Source organism: Polypterus senegalus, chromosome 2, assembly GCF_016835505.1.
Source record: "Polypterus senegalus isolate Bchr_013 chromosome 2, ASM1683550v1, whole genome shotgun sequence".
NCBI classification, from domain to species: domain Eukaryota; kingdom Metazoa; phylum Chordata; class Cladistia; order Polypteriformes; family Polypteridae; genus Polypterus; species Polypterus senegalus.
In genome coordinates this window covers 22,640,546-22,663,455 of record NC_053155.1, presented here as the reverse complement: position 1 = coordinate 22,663,455, position 22,910 = coordinate 22,640,546, and the positions used below count along the sequence as shown (strand labels likewise).

Below are 22,910 nucleotides of genomic sequence, written 5' to 3'. Positions count from 1 at the left end.
ATTTCAGACACACACTCCCTCAGCCTCACAGTGCTGTCTGTTGGCCAGTGTTTGTTTCACTGCTTGCATTTCCATATAAATAAAGCTACTACAGATTGTATTACAAAAATAACTGGCAAATATTCTCTTCCTCTGTCTTTACTGTGTCTCTGCATGGACTGATACAATCTCTCATTAATGTGTCCACAGGCAATGCTGATGAAACAATTTCTGGAGGAAACCAGCACCACTCAAATGTCAAAGCAGATCAACCTGAGGTATTGTGAATTTTAACTGACATTAAGCATCTGTCTTTATGTCATTTCATTCCAGGCCTAATTGTAAATTGGTCTGTTTATTACTATAATCTGGTTACAAGTGATATTACTTACAGTGACTACTGTTGATGAGAAAGAATGTTATATAAAAAGGAAAGAAAACCAAGTGCAAATATCATGCAAGAAAAAAACATAAGGAAAATGTCCTGAGTCATGCTTTTGGAAAAAAAAAAAAATAATGCATTATTTAGGAAGTGTATCAGGGACTTCACAAAATATGAAAAAACACCATTTACAAAGACCATTATCTTTCTCAAGTTTATGGGCTTACTTAAGAGCCAAATGATCTCAATGGATATCTCATTTTTAAAAGTCTTCATCATCTCAACTTCAGCTACATGGTAGTTTGTTCCAGATTCATGCAATCCTTTATCTGTAGAAGTGCTTCCTGGACATATCTTCAGTGCTTGCCCTCTTAATTTTCCCCTATTTTAGAAAATCTTTTCTTGTTTAACATAAAGAACGTTGTTAGATCAGATTTATTAAATGACTTTGAGAATTTTTAAAACCTGGATTAGGTCACCACATAACCTTTTCTGTTCAATGTGAATGATACTTACATTAGTTCCCTTAGTCTGGCCGTTTATTCCAGAAATGGACTTGGCCATTTTGCTCTGCATGGTTTCTAGAGGTGCTGTGTGTTTCTTTGCACTTTACTGGACCTATGAAAAGTATTCCCCCCCTTTCACATTTCATTTTTGCACAACAATGAATCACAATGGATTTGATTTCACTTTTTCTGATACTGATCAACAGAAAAAGACTCTTTAATGTCAAAGTGAAAACTGATCTCTACAAAGTGGTCTAAATTAATTACAAACATAAATACAATGAACAAAGTACGGCCATCTAATGTATGTTATGGCAAAAATGTGCCTCGCCTCAGGCAGCATTATTTAACATGGCAGCCCTGCCTTAAACCCTTTGTTTGAAGAAGTGTTTTCTGGATTGCATCATCAATGGTCTTTCTCTTCAATTTGATCGACTTATTTGAGTACATGATTCACTGAATACGAGGTGGGACCCAAAAATAACGAGAATTTTGGAGGCTGGAGGGGTGTTAGTTCTGACCTTTGCTGCTAGGTGCGTGTACCCCCTGCATCATTTGACCAAGCGCCATCCTTGAAGTGCTCAAGCGATTGTGCGATGCGGTGCAGAGAAAATGACCCGAATTGTGGCAGTCAGGCGAGTGGCTTCTGCATCACGACAACACAGCATTGAGTGTGCGTCAGTTTCCCGTGAAAAACGGGATGACAAAGGTTTCTCACGCCCCCACCACTTCCCGGACCTTGCACCCTGCAATTTTTTTCTTAATAATAATAATAATAATAATAATAATAATAATAATAATAAATTTCCCATGCTCAAGGCACTTACAGAATATAAGAAAGAACTGCAGGGTTTACAGTATGTAGCACAAACCAAATAAATAAATAAATAAAGAAGATTAAAACAGTAAATTCAGAGAAAGCCTAACATACAACATCATTGATGGTCTAGCACACACACACATATACAGGTTATTTCCAAGAATGAGGAGGGACCTTAAAGGAAAGAGTTTGTCAGGATGTAGAGGAGGTCAAGAAGCAAATGACAGAGGCACTGAAGGCTATCAATTTGCAAGAGCTTCATAATAGTTTTGAATAATGAAAAAAAGTGGTGGAACAAGTGTACAGTGAACCCTCGTTTATCACGGTTAATCCATTCCAGACTCTACCGTGATAAATGAATTTTCGCGAAGTAGGATTCTTTATTTATAAATCGAATATTTTCGCAGTTAGAGTATAGAAAACCTGTTTACGACCTTCTAAATACGTTTTTAAACATTATTAGAGCCCTCTAGACATGAAATAACACCCTTTAGTCACCATTACACTCGTATTAGACAAAATACGAGAAAATAAGACATATTAGACGTTACAAATATTATATTACTAGGCGCGCTCGCCTTTTAAGGCGACCGACTTTTATCATCAATTTTTGTGCGCTCCATGTGTACATCAGGCATGTAAGTGTAGAGAATGAGAACATCAAAGTGCTCATTCATAACATCTCCCAAAAACCTAAGTTTTTTTTTTTTATCCCCTCGAGTGCCTGTCCAAAGTCGTACAATGTCAGCCCGAATCTGTATCGCTAAAGACGGAGTTTCATGCACTAAATAAGCTATAGATGAGAATAAGCAAGCACCATCTCCCCTGATATTTACTACGCGGTGAGGCATTTGTACTTAGGGTTGCCACCCGCCCTTTAAAATACGGAATCATCCCGTATTTGAGAATGAAAATCTGGTCCCTTATTTTTTTGTATTAAAAGTGGTAACCCTATTTGTACTCCATCAACATTAATTATTTCCAGAGACATAATTTTGTCTATTTTTCCAGCGCATCGCGCACAAAAGCAAGGGAACAATGACAGCACCAGAACTCTGCTCACATCGCGTTGCTTCGTACCTCAAGCCGCAAGTAGTAAGTCTGTAATAAGCGGAATACCGCTACGCTTTGCACTCACGGGACGGAAGGACAATCCCGAACACTTTTTATAGTAGATTATTGTACTGTACATTTAATTACACACAACCACTAACCTATGAAGGTACGACCTCAGTAGGAGAGTCTTCAGAAGTGGTGCAGTGTCTTCAGCAGGTGCGTTGTTGTCTTCAGTGAAGAAGTACTAGGCAGTAGGTGTCTGGGTGCGCAGCTGAAGAACATCTTGATAGGCAGTTGCTGGCGCTGTCTTTTCATATGCGTGAGGAGGCTTTTGTAGGGTATTACCATCTTTAATCATATCCAAGAGTTTCACCTTCTCCTGAATAGTAAGCATCTTCCTCCGGCGCTTAGTTTTATTGTCAGAAGGCTTAGAAAAAGCAGCACGTTTAGGAGCCATCGTAGGACTTAGATAAAAGTTCTCAGAAAGCGCATGCGTAGTGACGTAATCATGTATGAGAAAAAAATCGCGATAGAGTGAAGCCGCGAAAGTCGAAGCGTGATATAGCGAGGGATCACTGTATTGCATCTCAGGGAGAGTATTTTGAAGGTAATTCAATTTTCTGGAAATGTTCTGAGAAATATTTGATTTTTTTTTTAATTCTTGTTATTTTTGGGTTCCCCCTCATAAATGAAGAGATTTTGCTGAATCAATTGATAAATGCCTTTGAGAATTTTTAAGAGCTGGATTGGCCCTTCATGTAGCCATGTTTACTCCAAACGAAAGTGGTTTCATTTTCTTACAGTAGGACAGCGTTTCTCAACCTTTAAGTATTTGCAACCCGAGTTTTCATAACAGTTTTAATCGCAGCCACCTAACGTTTTTTTGAAACCCTAATAAAATGTATTCCTATACTTTTTGCTGCCGATACATTGCTACAAGTTTTATTATACCTACTTAACTTTTATCGACATTTATCTAACTCTATATTTATTTTTCTAGTATCAGAATGTAGTTTAAATTAATTTGTATTGGTTTCGATAGACGTATTTTTCATATTTTCGATTCTTGTTTTCTTTTTTTCACATCTTTGTGCCCTCTTTTTTGTTACTTCGCACTCCCAAGTTGAGAACAGCCACAGTAGGACAAAACGTTTTTGCCCAAAGAATGAAATGGAATGTTATGTCAGGTTATTATTGAGGGTGAGCTTCTGGTTATAATGGAGAGAGCATGCAGAACACAGCTCAGTAGGAACAGGAACAGTAAATAGAACTGTGATAAGTATATAGCACAGTATACACAAATATATACACTACTTTTGATTTTTTTTTTTTTTACAGGTCCCTGAAATAAACTATGCCTCTTTGAGCCTCAGTCCAAGGAATGGAAAACCGAAACCAAACAAAGGAGACACAACCTACGCAACTATTAGGTATCAGCAATGCCAATGACGCCTTTGCTGAGTTTGGACAAACACAGCACAAATGCAGAATATTAAGTGACTCTGGGGAGTTTAAATCAACTTACAGTACAGTTGCTGTTGCATTGTGGAACTTTTATAATTATTGTCTTTTTTATCTATGTGTGTGTAAGTATATGAACAAAATATGAATTTGCCTATATTGAATTCTGTGCATTAAAATCTCTCTGTATTTTAATTGTTAAAAATGACTTAAAATATTTGTATCTGTAATATAAACCCATCCATATTATGTAAAAAAGAACAAAATGTCCTGCACAGACTCAGACTGGGTCAAAGTGTTGTGCATGAGGCAGCATTACTAAACAATACTTACTTCATGGAAGACCCAGATTCTGAAATAAATAAATAAAAGATTCCATTTAATTTAATTTTATTTAGGTTTCCTTCCAAAGCTGTGCGGAGTGTTGTATTGATATGATTCTAAAGTACTTTACCACATGCTCATCACCTCTGGGATGGACCACTGCAGTTATCTTTTTAATGGTCTTCTTAGATGACATGTCATCAGGCTACAACAAATCCGCTGTCATCGCAGTCCTGACTCAAAGTGCACCGAGTGACCCAATCGCCCTTCAGTTTATTCCAATATTGGATTCTCTTTATCTCTTTTACTGACTTATAAAGCTGAATTTTCCAAAACTACAGAATACTTGCCTTTGCTGCTTTAACCTTTTTTCTGTCTTTTCGAAACTACTGTTCTAAAGTTTCCTCGTTGAGCTTGCTTTGCTCTATTTTAGAACTCTAGATGCAGCACCAGTCCATCATATGTTAGACTGACACACATCCACACTTACTCAAAGGGGGGCCGAATTTGAGTTGCCAATTAAACTAGCCCTGTAGATGAACTGGGAAAACAGAATTGATGGTACTCCTTATTGTTTTGTCCATTGAATATTGAAGCAGTTAAAGATAGTATTGAGGAGCTATCTGACATACTGTACATAAACTACAGCAGAGAGCAGGGTTTGATGGCTCCCCCATGGAATTGCAAAACCTAGACTGAAATTACACTTGTTTTCTTTAACCTCTTAACCGCCCTCTGCCGGATATATCCGGCATCGTAGCGTTATTGCTGACGCCATACTGCCGGAATTATCCGGCACATTTGCCTATGGTTATGTGAATGCCTGGCGCGTAGTATAACTGACGCTTTGGCGTGGGTATTATTACTACATTGTATTTCGATAACTCTGTGGTTGTATTAGCCAGAAACTTTTTCCTTTCTGGTCACGTGATAACCATTCAGAAGTGAAAGTTGTGAATATGGCGAAATGTAAACTGAGTTCAAGTGAGGTTTTGCAGGCGATTTTGGACAATAATTCTGATCACGATTTTAGCAGTTCTGAAGAAGATTTTAGCGACAATGATGATCAGCAACGTGCGCTGCTTGATACTGTGAAAGCCGACGCATCGGATCATGGTGATGAGTGGGTGTATCCGTTTGAGGCAACGTGTAGATTTACTGTTGATGTAAACAATTACACTGCTGAGTAGTTTTATGAGCTGTTTGTGTCACCTGACTTGATCAGACATTTTGGTCATCAAACAAATCTGTATGCAGCACAGTTTATTGAGAAAAATCCCGATTTACCTCCACATTCCCGTGTTCATGCTTAGGTAGACACTGATGAAAACGAAATGAAAAAATTCATTGGGATTTTGATGTGTATGGGAATAATCAGAAAACCAGATATTGAGATGTACTGGTCTACAGATCCTATGTATGCAACACCTATTTTTGCAGATACAATGAAACGTAACCGATTCTCTTTGCTACTGAAATTCTTTCATTTGAATGACAACAGCAATGAGCCAGATAAGAAAGATTCAAACCGTGACTGCTTGTTCAAGCTACCTGAGAAAATGTATATTTTGTGTTTTATTACGCGTTTGCCCATTTCTAGAACTTGCACAACATTTAGTGGTAAATACTGCTTGAATAAATGTAAAAAAGTAAAAAAACGAAAATTGTTCAGATTTCGCCCGGCATGGGGAATATTTAGGGAGTTGGCGGTTAAAGAGTTAAATATGGGTTGGTTGTGAGGCCAAGTACTGCTACGCACAAGTGTGCACACGGTACTCATAAAGGCAGAACAAGGAGTGAGTACTGGACCAGTTCAGACACTGACGTAACCTATACATCTCTAATGGGGACTAAGATTATAGTCAGGAAAGAAGAGGAATGAGCGGACTTAAGGACAGTACGAAAGGCATTGGTTTTCTAAAACTTCCTTTGTTAATGTTCTTGTGCTGAAGTTTCACCTCATTATTGTGTATTTGTATTATCTGGGATTTTATGATAATTGTTTGTACAATGTCTGTAAAAGTTGAGTCTGAACTGGTTGCTCAAAAAAAGATAGCAGACTGCTGAAGAGTTTATAGTTTAACAGCCTCGGTTTCTGGATGCAAGCTTGGCAGGGGTTCTCAACATTAGTCCTGGGGACCCCCTGTGGCTGCAGGTTTTTGTTCCAACCAGCTTCCGTTTTTAATTGGAATCCTGGGCTAATTAAGTGAACTGCTTTTTCCCAAATTATGTGTTTTGGGAACACTATAAAAATGAGAAAACTAAGTTTGGTTAAAAATATATACAGTATATATATATATATATATATATATATATATATATATATATATATATATATATACTAATAAAAGGAAAAGCCCTCACTGACTGACTCATTCACTCACTCACTCACTGACTCATCACTAATTCTCTAACTTCCCGTGTAGGTAGAAGGCTGAAATTTGGCAGACTTATTCAACAACATTTATTTATATAGCACATTTTCATACAAACAGTAGCTCAAAGTGCTTTACATATTAAAGAATAGAAAAATGAAAGACATAATTATAAAAAATAAATCAACATTAACATCGAATTATTCGAACATATTCCTTACAGTTTACTTACAAAAGTTAAGCAGGTTTCATTTTGGAATTCTACGCATAACGGTCATAACTGGAACCTCTTTATGTACATATATACCACCATAGCCTGCAGCTCGATGGCCGTGGGAGGCGGAGTTTTGTCTCCCATCATCAGGCCTCCCACGTAATTGAGTGCCTGCCCATATAAGGTAAAGTAAAGACTTTTAATTTTTTCCTCCTTTCCCTGAGCTATAGCCTAGACAACTTCAAACACGGGATCCCATTTCTAGAACACGGCAAACTAATATTAAGGCGCTTCGCACTTTCTTTTACACGTATACGATTATGAGGTTGTCAGGTCGGATTATGAAGACACGCACAGGAGTGGAGGACTGACAGTGCCATCTCAGCTAGTTAATGGCAGGACCGTCTCTCCAGTCTACACGACACCCATCGCAGCGCTCGTATCGCCAGCGAAGACCTCTCTCTACACTATATTAAAGAAAATGGCAAGTTTCCTTTCTTTACACCTTTTTTCCTTTTATCCCCAACCAAACCCTTTCTCTCTTAACACTGCAGAGGACACAAAACTAATTTTCTTTTAATTGCTGGTAATGCCGGTAAGGCACATTACCACAGGTAGAAATTTGGACGTTCACATAGAAAATGTCATTTCTATACCACAGCCGTCATGTAGCCCCTTTCAAAAGGGATCTTCTACCGAGAGATAATCCATATACATTTTAACTGCTGTTAGTACTACTTACCTGTTGTGTTACACCGTCTTTAAAATGTAGCTTACCCGAAATCACTCCAGTAGTGCTCAATGTATCTTTACTTCTTAAAACGTTACTGTTTTACTGTTTAATAACTTATAGACTACATTTTATTTTTTTTCCCTTGCACTCAGTGACCAAAGCCAATGGGTAATTAGCTATATATATATATATATATATATATATATATATATATATATATATATATATATATATATATATATATATATATATATATATATATATATATATATATACACTAGCAAAATACCCGCGCTTCACAGCGGAGAAGTAGTGTGTTAAAGAAGTAATGAAAAAGAAAAGGAAACATTTTAATAATAACGTAACATGATTGACATTGTCATGAGTGTTGCTGTCATATATATATGTATATATACATATATATACACACACACACAAACATATATATATACATATAAACACATATACACAGCATATATACATATACATCCACATATATACATATATATGCATACATACATATACACATATATATACATATCCTAGGGCTAATTTTTTTTTTTCTTTTCTCCCAGGGCTGAATATTTTTCTAAAAACTTTTTTTTACAAAAAAAACTCAAAACAATTGTTTAACTTATCAAAGCAACAAAAAATATTTATTTTTGAACAACATAACTGTTTTACATAATGTATGAGCCTGCATACTATATAATGTAACATATTATTATTTCACATACTGTAAATTTCACAAAGCAAAGTCCTGCAAAGTGTGGTAACGCTCAAAGCATCCAATTGCGTGCATTGCCACGTTGCACTGCTTACAATATGTGTTGCACTGGTGCCTCTTTTTCAATAGTCTGTTGCTGCACACAACACAGTCAGGCTTGTACTTTTTGTCCTCATAAGTTGCAGGAAAGTGGCGCTCAGTCAGCCTGTCTGGCACTGCTCTTTGTAATGGCCTTCCTCGCTTTGCCAAAGGCACTCCAACATATTCTGCCAGCAAGTTCTCCACCACCTTCTTGCGGAAATCTGCCGCAGTCATAGTACTGTCACTGTTTGCCTGCTTGAATAATATATATCCATTTATGGGTGCAATCTCACGGATGCGATGGTACACAGTGTGGTACCACTTGGTGGACTTATGGCCGTAAGCATATGACCCCAGCATCTGATCCAGTCGATCAACTCCAGCCATTTTACAGTTGTACTCTTCAAGTGCAACGGGCTTGTCCAGCTTCCTACCTTCTGGGTTTCCCTTTGAACGAATTACCTTCTCACATAAATTGTTGGTGTGAACTGTAGTAAGACAAGTAACCCGTTTGACATCATGCCATGTCAATGCCACCAAGTTATCCGCCCGCATGAAAACAGGATTGTCACCTTTTTTCATTTTCAGCCTCTCTGGCTTCAACTGTAAAGGCATGTGTCTCCTGCTCACCCTTACTGTGCCACAAGCTCCAATTCCCCTGCTCTGTAGCTCTATGAACAATTCTGGTGAACTATAAAAATTGTCCATGTACACAACATTTTCCAAATGTTCATAGCCCTGAAGCAGCTCCAGCACAACCTGAGTTGTCAAAGGACAGTTCTCTCTCTGAAAAGAATGCTTACCAGTGTAAGTAATTACTTTTAGGCAGAAACCAGTGTTTGCTTCTGCCAATACAAAATCCTTGATGCCATACTTGGTGGGCTTATCTGGCATATATTGGCGGAAAAAAAGCCGTCCCTTATATTTTATCATGTACTCATCCACAGACAAATCATGGCCAGGCTGATAAAATTTTTTATAGGTTGGCTCCACTATGTCAAGCAGGGGCTGAACTTTAAACATGGGGTTGTAGCCTGGCTCACCCCTTGGGATTTGCTTCTGGTTATCACAAAAGTGAATGAAGCTTTGCAGCAGCACGTACCTATCATGCGGCATAACCTGTCCAAAGCCACCAGGTGACAAAGTACGTTTGGACCAATGCTGCCTGAAATTATATCGCCAGTCCCATCTCTATCTGCAATGCCACAAAGCCCTTGATCTCGTCTTTGGTTGTGGGTTTCCACTTCGAAAAACAAGAATGCGGAGAAAGCGCGTCCCGCGATTCAAAAAAATTGCTCTGCGTACTTGTTCGTTTCATCAGCTATCAGTTGAAAAACTGCCTCAGGAAAAAACAGCCTGAAATAGTCCAGCGGCGTGTAATCGGTTGTGTCCAGCAGCAAGCTGTGCCTTTTTGTAAAGTCCGGTAGCCAGTTCGGCGCCCAAGGATCAATTTCTGGGTATTCCTCCCAAGCGAACCTTGCCGTAGGTGCACCGACAGCGCGAATGCGCTCAGCTGCCAGCCGAGCAGCTGCGGTGGCATCGGCTGGTCTCCAATCGGCTGATGCCTGCTCCTCAATTTCTTCTTCGATCTCCTAATCACTATCACAGAAATCGGAATCTGACAAATCAGAGTCCGACTCCGCGATAATGTGCAAAGTTTCTTCGGCCGAGTATTTTCTTTTTTGAACTCGCTTCGCTCCCGCATGAGATGTTGATGCCATCTTGCCTTTGTTTCTATTTGTTTACATATCGCAACTCGCGCACACGTAAGGATTAGTTGCTGAGCCAACGAGATTAACAGTCCTCCAAGCAGAGAGGGAATGCCTGTGACGTGACAATGAGTTTTGTAGCCATTAACAGCTGATTGTCGCCCTCTATCCCTGGATGTCGACTTTTGTCGACATCCGCCCTCAGCCCCTCCTGTCGACAAAAGTCGACACCCGCCCTAAAAGAGTTAATCTAATTAATTAGAGGTTTTGTAATTAATTAATCTTGATTTATCGCATGTAATCGCACACGTAAATTTGCCCCAAAGCACAAATGGTTTTTTTTTTAATTTAAAAGGGTTTTAATGGGCGACAGAATCAAATAATAGACATGGACATGAATATTGTAAACTCAAGCTCTTTTAATTTCGGGGAAAAAAAATGCATTTAAACTGCATTTCAATTCAAATCAGAATCATCATCTGTGGCTAAAATTGGGCAGACTTAAAAATAAAATGGTATTCTAAGTATTTTAAGTATATGTTCAGAATGGCATTGTCTTTAAATAATAAGAAGAAAAATTTCAACATAAAGTGCAGTTTATCATCTTAAAAAAATAAGGCAGAAACATAAAAGTTAATTTGACCAGCTTCACCTTTAAACTCTTAGTAACCTTAGCCAAAATTATTTTGTACATTAGGCTAAAACAGTGTGATCATTGAACATTTTGTAATTAGATGTAATTAAAATTACTAATGGTCACAGAAGTCCAATGATTCCCAATAAGAGCCAAAAAGTCAGCTTTCTGTAATGCATCTAATTTTGCTTGCTTTTCAGTGTCATAAAGCTGTTGAATTTTACTTGAAATAGTCTCTTGGCACGGCAGTTGAAAAGTTGGATGACCTGACGCTAACTGTAGCACATTTTCTAACCCCCTATCTTCCAGCACTGTTAGTGGTCTACAGTCCAAAGCAGTCCATTTTGTGAGAGAATTTGTAAGTTTACACCGATGTTGACTTACTAATTTTGGTCCTGAAGCCAGTCATTTCATCAGTTTTGGGCTGCCGACACCTTTTGTTGGTACTCAAACTCGTACTGCTAGTGCTAACAGCATACACAGTTTCTTTGTTCGCTGTAACATGTTTTGCATTTAGATGGTACCGTAAGGTTGAAGTGCCTCTGTGTTATGCAAACTCCTTTTTGCACAGTTTGCACAAAACCATGCTTTTATCAAGGCTTCCGTCGGGTAGTCTTTTGAAATGAAGTTTTCCTCCAATCAGTCCTAGCAATGCGCTTTCTTCCGACTCTTATATTTTTGTAGCTCTGATGTGTGCATCAATGTAATCGGTGTACCAGGAAATCATGCATTGAGAGAAGTTTCCCCTTTGCTTGGAATGCAAAGTGTGATTAAATGCGTTATTTTTTAGCGTGTTATGGAGCACATGCATCGAAGCTTCTCAGCTGTGCTTGTGCTAAGAAAAGGAAACATTTTAAAAATAACGTAACACGATTGTCAATGTAACCTTTTGTAAGTAGTGCCTGGAGGATTCAGTGTGGAGAAACTCTAGAGACAGCGTGTAATTTAACTTGTGGATTTTTCTGTGAGTATTTGGTGGCAGCGTCTCAAAGTCGCTTCTGTAAGACTGTGTTAGCTGCGGAGCTCAGCTCAGAGCGAAATGAGGTGAATGGGAGGGGGGATGATGACTTGACTCCCCCACCCGCCTCAACTGTCAATCCCACACAAACACAGTCTCTCGGAATTTGCATAAGCACACCCCTTCACCTGCAATTTTAACTTAGTTACAAAGTGATCAAAACTCTCGTTTATATCCTGCGTCCTCTCATTAAATTTGTATCCCGCATTACCATGGGCATGTGAAACGCCAGCGGCAGCCTGTCTATGAACTTAATTTAAAGTTTAGGTTTACACCTTGCTTTCTTTCCGAGGTAGCAGCACTCATGAATATGGTAGTATATGTCACTCGCTCGCTTCTTATTGTTTCGCTGCCTTCTCAATTATATAATGCATGTTTTCTTAAGCGCTTTTTCGAGGTCTTCCTGGTTTTCTAGGCACTGCGTTGACAGTCAGATCACGTGATTACGTGGGAGGCGTGATGATGTCACACGAAACTCCGCCCCCACGTCTTTCCAGCTCAACTCCATTACAGTTAATGGAGAAAAATACCTTCCAGTTATGACCATTAGGCGTAGAATTTCGAAATGAAACCTCCCCAACTTTTGTAAGTAAGCTGTAAGGAATGAGCCTGCCAAATTTCAGCCTTCTACCTACACGGGAAGTTGGAGAATTAGTGAGTGAGTGAGTGAGTGAGGGCTTTGCCTTTTATTAGTATAGATACACATATATACCTGTGTGTATATATATATATATATATATATATATATATATATATATATATATATATATATATACACTGCTCACAAAAATTAAAGGAACACTTTAAAGAAACACATTAGATACATCAGATCTCAATATGAAGTTGGATATCTATACAAATAACGACAGGGCAATGTCTTAGGAACAAAAGGATGCCAAGTCTTTTAATGGAAATAAAAGTTTTCTGCCTACAGAGGGCTCAATTGTGTAGACACCCTAAAATCAGAGTGAAATGAAGATGTGGCAGGCTAGTCCATTTTTCAAAAACTTAATTTCTGCTACTCAAAATGCTTTTCAGTATCTTGTGTGGCCCCACAAGCTTGTATGCATGCTTGACAACGTCGGGCATGCTCCTAATGAGACGACGGATGGTGTCTTGTGGCATTTCCTCCCAGATCTGTATGAGGGCATCCCTGAGCTGTTGTACAGTCTGAGGAGCAACCTGGCGGCCTAATGGACCGAAACATAATGTCCCACAGATGTTCTATTGGGTTTAAGTCAGGGGATCGTGAAGGCCATTCAATTGTTTCAATTCCTTCATCCTCCAGGTACTGCCTGCATACTCTTGCCACATGAGGCCGGGCATTGTCGTGCATTAGGAGGAAACCAGGACCTACTGCACCAGCGTAGGGTCTGACAATGGGTTCAAGGATTTCATCTCGATACCTTATGGCAGTCAGAGCACCATTTCCTACGCAGTAGATGTCTGTGCATCCCTCCATGGATATGCCTCCCCAGACCATCACTGACCCACCACCAAACCTGTCATGTTGAACGACGTTGCAGGCAGCATATCGTTCTCCTTGTCTTCTCCAGACTCTTTCACGTCTATCACAGCTGCTCAGGGTGAACCTGCTCGTCTGTAAAAGTACAGGGCCAGTGGCGGACTTGCCAAATCTGGTGTTCTTGAGCAAATGCCAGTCGAGCTCCACGGTGCTGGGCAGTGAGCACAGGGCCCACTACAGGACGTCGGGCCCTCAGGCCATCTTCATGAAGTCTGTTCCTGATTGTTTGGGTAGAGACATTCACACCAGTGGCCCTCTGGAGGTCATTCTGTAGGGCACGAGCAGTGCTCAGCCTGTTCCGCCTTGCACAAAGGAGCAGGTATCGGTCCTGCTGATGGGTTGAGGACCTTCTACGGCCCTGTCCAGCTCTCCGAGAATAACAGCCAGTCTCCTGAAATCTCCTCCATGTTCTGGAGATTGTGCTGGGAGACACATTAAACCTTCTTGCTGCATCACGTGTGGATGTGCCATCCTGGAGAAGTTGAACAACCTGTGCAACTTCTGTAGGGTTAAGGAATCGCCTCATACTGCCAGTAGAGATAATTACTCAAGCCAAAACTAGCACGAGTGGAAAACCAGCCAAAAAGATCAAGAGGGAGAAACTTGAAATGACCTCCACATGTAAAACCAGTCCTGTTTTGAGGGTTTTCTAATTGTTGCCACTTTAGTGCACCTGTCGTTAAGTCCATGAACACCAATACAGCTGAAAGTGATTAACAATGACCTCAGCTGCTTAACCAACCAGAAAATTATCAGACAGGTTTAATTGATTTCATGCCAGGCCCAATAAAAAAGGTGTTCCTTTAATTTTTGTGAGCAGTATATATACACACACCTATCTACATTATATATACACACATACAGTGGTGTGAAAAACTATTTGCCCCCTTCCTGATTTCTTATTCTTTTGCATGTTTGTCACACAAAATGTTTCTGATCATCAAACACATTTAACCATTAGTCAAATATAACACAAGTAAACACAAATGCAGTTTTAAATGACGTTTTTATTATTTAGGAGAACAAAATCCAAACCTACATGGCCCTGTGTGAAAAAGTAATTGCCCCTTTGTTAAAAATAACCTAACTGTGGTGTATCACACCTGAGTTCAATTTCCGTAGCCACCCCAGGCCTGATTACTGCCACACCTGTTTCAATCAAGAAATCACTTAAATAGGAGCTGCCTGACACAGAGAAGTAGACCAAAAGCACCTCAAAAGCTAGACATCATGCCAAGATCCAAAGAAATTCAGGAACAAATGAGAACAGAAGTAATTGAGATCTATCAGTCTGGTAAAGGTTATAAAGCCATTTCTAAAGCTTTGGGACTCCAGCGAACCACAGTGAGAGCCATTATCCACAAATGGCAAAAACATGGAACAGTGGTGAACCTTCCCAGGAGTGGCGGCCGACCAAAATTACCCCAAGAGCGCAGAGACGACTCATCCGAGAGGTCACAAAAGACCCCAGGACAACGTCTAAAGAACTGCAGGCCTCACTTGCCTCAATTAAGGTCAGTGTTCACGACTCCACCATAAGAAAGAGACTGGGCAAAAACGGCCTGCATGGCAGATTTCCAAGACGCAAACCACTGTTAAGCAAAAAGAACATTAGGGCTTGTGTCAATTTTGCTAAGAAACATCTCAATGATTGGCAAGACTTTTGGGAAAATACCTTGTGGACTGATGAGACAAAAGTTGAACTTTTTGGAAATCAAATGTCCCGTTACATCTGGCGTAAAAGGAACACAGCATTTCAGAAAAAGAACATCATACCAACAGTAAAATATGGTGGTGGTAGTGTGATGGTCTGGGGTTGTTTTGCTGCTTCAGGACCTGGAAGGCTTGCTGTGATAGATGGAACCATGAATTCTACTGTCTACCAAAAAATCCTGAAGGAGAATGTCCGGCCATCTGTTCGTCAACTCAAGCTGAAGCGATCTTGCGTGCTGCAACAGGACAATGACCCAAAACACACCAGCAAATCCACCTCTGAATGGCAGAAGAAAAACAAAATGAAGACTTTGGAGTGGCCTAGTCAAAGTCCTGACCTGAATCCAATTAAGATGCTATGGCAGGACCTTAAAAAGGCGGTTCATGCTAGAAAACCCTCAAATAAAGCTGAATTACAACAATTCTGCAAAGATGAGTGGGCCAAAATTCCTCCAGAGTGCTGTAAAAGACTCATTGCAAGTTATCGCAAACGCTTGATTGCAGTTATTGCTGTTAAGGGTGGCCCAACCAGTTATTAGGTTCAGGGGGCAATTACTTTTTCACACAGGGCCATGTAGGTTTGGATTTTTTTTCTCCCTAAATAATAAAAACCATCATTTAAAAACTGCATTTTGTGTTTATTTGTGTTATATTTGACTAATGGTTAAATGTGTTTGATGATCAGAAACATTTTGTGTGACAAACATGCAAAAGAATAAGAAATCAGGAAGGGGGCAAATAGTTTTTCACAGCACTGTACATACATACACACATACACACATATATGTATATATTTGTGTGTGTGTGTGTATGTATATGTGTGTATATATAATGCAGATAGCAGATATATATATGTATATATGTATATATGTGTATATATGTAGATATGTATATATATATATATATATGTAGACTTAACCGATTATAACAGCAGCAATCCAAGCTGTGAGAAAACACTAAAAAGGAGGCATGTCAGACGTCGTGGTACATTTTCTGATGCAGCTAGACGAAAAGAACTTTGTGACGCTGCCGCCAAATACTCTCAGAAAAATCCACAAGTTAATAGACACACTATCGCTAAATACTCGCAGGCCAATCCACAACTTAATAGAGACGCTACCGCTAAATACTCGCATAGCGATTTGGGTAGTGAAAACTTCGATGAATGAAACCTGTTATCTTTACAACGGTTGACAAACATGGAATGTAACTTGAACATAACACGTCCTCCAAATATGAACCTGATTGAAAGAAATAATGATAATCAAATCCTTGATGACAGCAACACTCATAACAGTGACAAAACAATTACTTTGACAATCATGTTACGTTATTTTCAAAATGTTTCCTTTTTTTTACTCCTTTAACGTCCGACTTCTCCGCTGAGAAGCGCGGGTATTTTGCTAGTATATATATATATATATATATATATATATATATATATATATATATATATATATATATATGTAAGAGGCAGTTATATAGAAATAATGTATTTTTTTCTTTTTAGCAATATATCCATCAGGATTTTCATTCTACTTTTCCAGGTGTTCTAATTGTTTCATTAATTACATTATTTACTAATTAGGTAGTCTGATGCTAAAGTAATTGCAGCCTTTCATGATTCAGTGTCATTTGCCTAGGTGTCTGCTCTGCTCATTTTTAATTGTCATTAATAAGATATAATGAAGGAAGCAAACTGCACAGAGAAAGGGTGAAATATAATGAAAACAACAAAAGGGGGTTAAGAATTTAAATCTATAGCAAAAGCAGAAATATTTCAAAATGCAAAAATCATATCTCTGAGCTTTGTTAATGTAGAATAAGAGAAAATCACATAAGAGAAAATAACTTAGCTTTCTTTAATGACGATTTACGCGGCATTACAGATGAGGAAGCCATGACAACACTTTGTGTATAGTTTGTCATTTTTGTTGCTGCACTGAAAGGATTTTCAGGACGGATGACTTTATTACCCATCTGTCCATCGGCTTCAAAGTATTTGGCTGCTGTCCAAGCCTTTTATACTGGTTCCTCCACATGCAGGTCCCCACGTCCATAGTCCATTTTCAAACAAGGAAAGAAGATTTTGTGCTGACTTTTAACAGAGGACAAAATAGTATACAGCTGTCTTTGTCTATCTTGTCCTATGCTTGGCCCAGCAATTCTAAATGCTGAGAGCCCCTGTATGCTAACTTTGACCTGGCCTGTACATGTGAGTGGACTTATAAAATACTTTTTGAACAGAGCACAGTGACATTAAACTTATATTCTGATTACACTTGTACAAACCTTTCTTGACTGGTTTTAGAAACGACATCTTTGAGAGAGACACGGTTGCTTCTGCCATAATTTGTAAGCACCACTACTGAGTATGTTCTACTTCTGACTGGTTTTAGATGTGTTGTGTCCAGCTTTTTCACACACATATTTACGAGGTGTGATCAAAAAGTGCGGTGAATGTTGTTGCATTCAGTCAGTCGTTTGTGAGCCACTGTTGAATTCAAGTGTGTTGTTCAAGTTTGTCGTTAATAATGGATATCGAGCAATGCATTAACATGAAATTTGGTTTCAAATTGCAAGAAACTCAGGAAACCCATCAGATGTTAAAATCGGTTTATAGTGACACTGCGCCGACAATTAAGTCTGTTTACAAGTGGTTTGATCGATTTTGTAATGGATCTGACTCGATTGAAGGCGAGAAAAGATCAGGACGTCCTTCAACATCAATAACCAAGGAGAATGGTGAAATGGTTTCATTCTTCATCATGACAACGCTCCTTCTCACACATCCCTTCTAGTACGACAATTTCTGTCGATTATAAACATTACGCTGTGTCCACATCCATCTTATTCGCCCAATCTGGCACAGTGCAACTTATGGCTGTTTCCTAAATTGAAAATGAACATGAAAGGCAAACGATTTCAATCCATTGAGGACATCTAGGCAGCCATGACAGCCCAACTAAAGACACTTTCGAAAGAAAACTTCCAGAACTGCTTCATAAAGTGTCAGGAGCGTTGGGATAAGTGCATTCGAAGTGAAGGAGAGTATTTTGAGGGTTATTAGTAGTAGTAAATCTTTTACTGCAATAAACGTTTCTCGTTTAAAACATTCTGTATTTTTTGATCAAACCTCATACATATACAGTGGTGTGAAAAACTATTTGCCCCCTTCCTGATTTCTTATTCTTTTGCATGTTTGTCACACAAAATGTTTCTGATCATCAAACACATTTAACCATTAGTCAAATATAATACAAGTAAACACAAAATGCAGTTTTTAAATGATGGTTTTATTATTTAGGGAGAAAAAAAATCCAAACCTACATGGCCCTGTGTGAAAAAGTAATTGCCCCCTGAACCTAATAACTGGTTGGGCCACCCTTAGCAGCAATAACTGCAATCAAGCATTTGCGATAACTTGCAATGAGTCTTTTACAGCACTCTGGAGGAATTTTGGCCCACTCATCTTTGCAGAATTGTTGTAATTCAGCTTTATTTGAGGGTTTTCTAGCATGAGCCGCCTTTTTAAGGTCATGCCATAGCATCTCAATTGGATTCAGGTCAGGACTTTGACTAGGCCACTCCAAAGTCTTCATTTTGTTTTTCTTCAGCCATTCAGAGGTGGATTTGCTGGTGTGTTTTGGGTCATTGTCCTGTTGCAGCACCCAAGATCGCTTCAGCTTGAGTTGACGAACAGATGGCCAGACATTCTCCTTCAGGATTTTTTGGTAGACAGTAGAATTCATGGTTCCATCTATCACAGCAAGCCTTCCAGGTCCTGAAGCAGCAAAACAACCCCAGACCATCACACTACCACCACCATGTTTTACTGTTGATATGATGTTCTTTTTCTGAAATGCTGTGTTCCTTTTACGCCAGATGTAACGGGACATTTGTCTTCCAAAAAGTTCAACTTTTGTCTCATCAGTCCACAAGGTATTTTCCCAAAAGTCTTGGCAATCATTGAGATGTTTCATAGCAAAATTGAGACGAGCCCTAATGTTCTTTTTGCTTAACAGTGATTTGCATCTTGGAAATCTGCCATGCAGGCCGTTTTTGCCCAGTCTCTTTCTTATGGTGGAGTCGTGAACACTGACCTTAATTAAGGCAAGTGAGGCCTGCAGTTCTTTAGACGTTGTCCTGGGGTCTTTTGTGACCTCTCGGATGAGTCGTCTCTGCGCTCTTGGGGTAATTTTGGTCGGCCGGCCACTCCTGGGAAGGTTCACCACTGTTCCATGTTTTTGCCATTTGTGGATAATGGCTCTCACTGTGGTTCGCTGGAGTCCCAAAGCTTTAGAAATGGCTTTATAACCTTTACCAGACTGATAGATCTCAATGACTTCTGTTCTCATTTGTTCCTGAATTTCTTTGGATCTTGGCATGATGTCTAGCTTTTGAGGTGCTTTTGGTCTACTTCTCTGTGTCAGGCAGCTCCTATTTAAGTGATTTCTTGATTGAAACAGGTGTGGCAGTAATCAGGCCTGGGGTGGCTACGGAAATTGAACTCAGGTGTGATACACCACAGTTATTAGGTTATTTTTTAACAAGGGGGCAATTACTTTTTCACACAGGGCCATGTAGGTTTGGATTTTTTCTCCTAAATAATAAAACCATCATTTAAAAACTGCATTTTGTGTTTACTTGTGTTATATTTGACTAATGGTTAAATGTGTTTGATGATCAGAAACATTTTGTGTGACAAACATGCAAAAGAATAATAAATCAGGAAGGGGGCAAATAGTTTTTCACACCACTGTATGAGCCCCGGGGGAGGTCTGGGGGACAAGAGTGGCAGGATTTCAGCAAGTGACTACAAGATTAAACAGTCTGAACACTGACACACATTTAGAATGTGTTTCTAATCTTCATCTGCTTTTATAACTGTAACTACAAGATGATCCAGTTTGTATGTGCTATATTACACTTAAGAGTTTATTCTGTGACTTATGTTTATTTTATGTTTTATTGTTATTTTTCATGTCATCATGTTACTACCATTGGTTTTGTTTATTTTCAAATAACCGTGTACAGTGATACCCCAAGAGGCAGGGCTATCCTGACATTGCCAATCCGGAGTTCTCCCTCGGGCTATTTAAGAGTTTTGGGAAGAGGATCTCAAGAGTGGTGTATTGGGTCCCCCCTCATAAATGAAGAGATTTTGCTGGAACAATTTACAAATGCCTTTAGGAATTTTAAAGACCTGGATTGGATCTTCATGTAGCCGTGTTTACTTCGAACTAAAGAGGTTTCATTTTCTTACAGTAGGACAAAACCTTTTTGCCCAAAGAATGAAATGGAATGTCACATCAGGCTATTATCTGTAAGCATTTAAGTATTGCAATTACTTTTTTTTTTTTTTTTGCTCTGGTTATTGGATTTCGACTTTGGATCATTGTTTGAGATTTCGCTTGGATAGGCGACTCCTATTTGATTTTTTTTTTTTTTAGTTTTTATTGTTATACTTTCTATTGTGAATAAACACTCTTAATTTTAAAGATTGATTTGAATCTTGTCTCTTTAAGACAGAGTTTTATTTAGGTTTCTCTCCCTTGAAGACTTCATTAAGATATGTAGGGACTTTAAAGGCATTTTTAAACTTTTGAAGAGAAAAACCCTGTGTATGCTAAACCTGGCTAGTAGATTTTGGGGTCAGACTGTTTAGGTTGAGGCCTAAATGTTGGGGAAGGCTACCTTTTGATGAATCTTTGTCTGGGACCCAGTATCATAGCAATATGGTGTGGATTGCCATATTTTCCTTCTTTCATTTATGGCACTAGTTGTTTGAATAATACTTAAAGATTACTGTAAGACTTAATCAAGGTAACTTTTCTATTTATGTATGTTTTGCTCTATTCCGCTGTCGAGGGCTGGGAAACCCTGGGTCAGCTGGGTTAATTGGGATAATGGTGAGAGGTCTCAATCAGGAAGGCTATAGGGTTAGTCATATTTGTGTTATGGTACAGCTAGGGTTAAAGCCCTGGTTTAGGTTTATATTTATGTTCAGTGTTTGTTTTTTTTTTGTCATTGTTTATTATGATTTAATATTCCATTTGTCTTGTTTCCTATTCCCTTTAATACAAAGTAATACTTCTTTGATTATTTAATTTAAATCTATTTTACTTTTAGATATCATACTATGTAGTGTTCTACTATGTCTGTTGTACTTTGTGGGTGCAGCCCCAGGAGGTGGGGCCACCCTGCTGTTCCCAGTAAATGATCTCCCCCAGCCATAATGTACCAAAGCTGAGAGCAGATCTTTTAGTAGTCCAATGAAAAGTGTATGTATCTGTGAGATTTTTTTTTCTTGGTTCTGATTATAGTTTTAGATATGTGGATCATGCTTTGAGGACATTTCACCTAGGACTGGCTTTCAGTCAACTCCTTTTTGCCTTTTTAACATTGCCTTTGTGAGTCGTTTTGAGATTTTCTGAATAAACATGTCATTTATAAAGATTCTGCTCTGAGATTTGTCTTTTCTAGCCAAAGGTTTTACAGCTCCTTTCCCTGTAAATGCTTTTTGTTTATTTTACAGATATATGGACATTATGTTTAGTAATTTGGAATTCGGTTGCTCCTTTTTTGGGCCTTTTAGGCCAAATCCTCCCTGTGGATCAGATGGTCAGACTCCTTGGTGTGGAGCCAATCTTAGGCAGGCAAAAGCCTATAAAACATTTGGTGCTGCTAGGAGGGTATTTGATTTTGTAGAGAGATAAGCCAACATCTTTTGGATGAGGGAAGAAGACTGAGGAAACCATATGAGAGAACTCTGGAGCAGTAAGATAACACCAACTATTCAAGTAACATGCTTCCCTTTTGCAATATAAACTTAAACTGACTAGAATTTTGGCTACTTTTCATTTCACTTTCATCATTTGTAAAATTTGGAGCTCTCATATATATTACTTTTTTCTACTTTGGTATGAAACTTAAGTAAAAAAAAAAAAACATATATATATATATAGTGACCTGTGAGTCCCTGTCTTGCACCCCAAAACACGAGGCTGTCTCAGTACTTTAGCAAAACCAGCTTTATTCAGCTTGAAACAGGTTATTTACAGCTATACACAGACACAACAACCAGGCACGGTTGTGGCAAGTCATAATGTTCCCTTCATTTAGAATGTTCCTTGCATCACCCATCAACGACAAGCACTTATAGTGCGAACACGATCAACTCGGATTTTCTTCTGCGGCGAGCCACTGCAGCACTGTGAGCCGGCGGTTGCCCCAGCAGCGGATAAGGAGTCTTCTATAGATGCTGCATTCTCACTTCGGGACATTGCTTGCCATTTTGTCCTGTTGGGGGAGTCCCAAAACAGTTTTGAAACCTCACTATATATATATATATATATATATATATATGTATATATATATATATATATATACTTTATTCAATAACTTCCAATGATAAAAACAGATTAAAAAAGGACTTCAACGTGAATTTAGTAACAAATGTAATACTGTATAAAAAAGTGTTTAAATATGCTAGTAATGTAATGGGACGGTTGTAATTCTTGATCCAACAAACTAAAAAACGGAGTGCAGACCCCCAGACATGTCCTCATTACAGGTCTAGACCCATGGAACAGGCCTCTCCGTAGGCAGCCTGGCCCCATACTCAAAAGCAGTCTTGACTGGCCTGCATAG

At 38.9% G+C, this 22,910-nt stretch overlaps 1 protein-coding gene across 2 annotated transcripts in view; it reads left to right on the top strand.

The window, feature by feature from the left end:
• The window catches only part of LOC120524193 (immunoglobulin kappa light chain-like), a 30,213-nt gene extending 25,666 nt beyond the window's left edge, over window positions 1-4,547 (top strand). For both annotated transcript variants that reach the window (XM_039746072.1, XM_039746071.1), the window contains 2 exons: window positions 190-257; window positions 4,082-4,547. In XM_039746072.1, the coding sequence (XP_039602006.1) occupies window positions 190-257; window positions 4,082-4,192 (179 nt within the window). In that variant the 3' untranslated portion in view covers window positions 4,193-4,547. The remainder of the gene's footprint in view (window positions 1-189; window positions 258-4,081) is intronic.
• The last annotated feature ends 18,363 nt before the right edge of the window (window positions 4,548-22,910 follow it).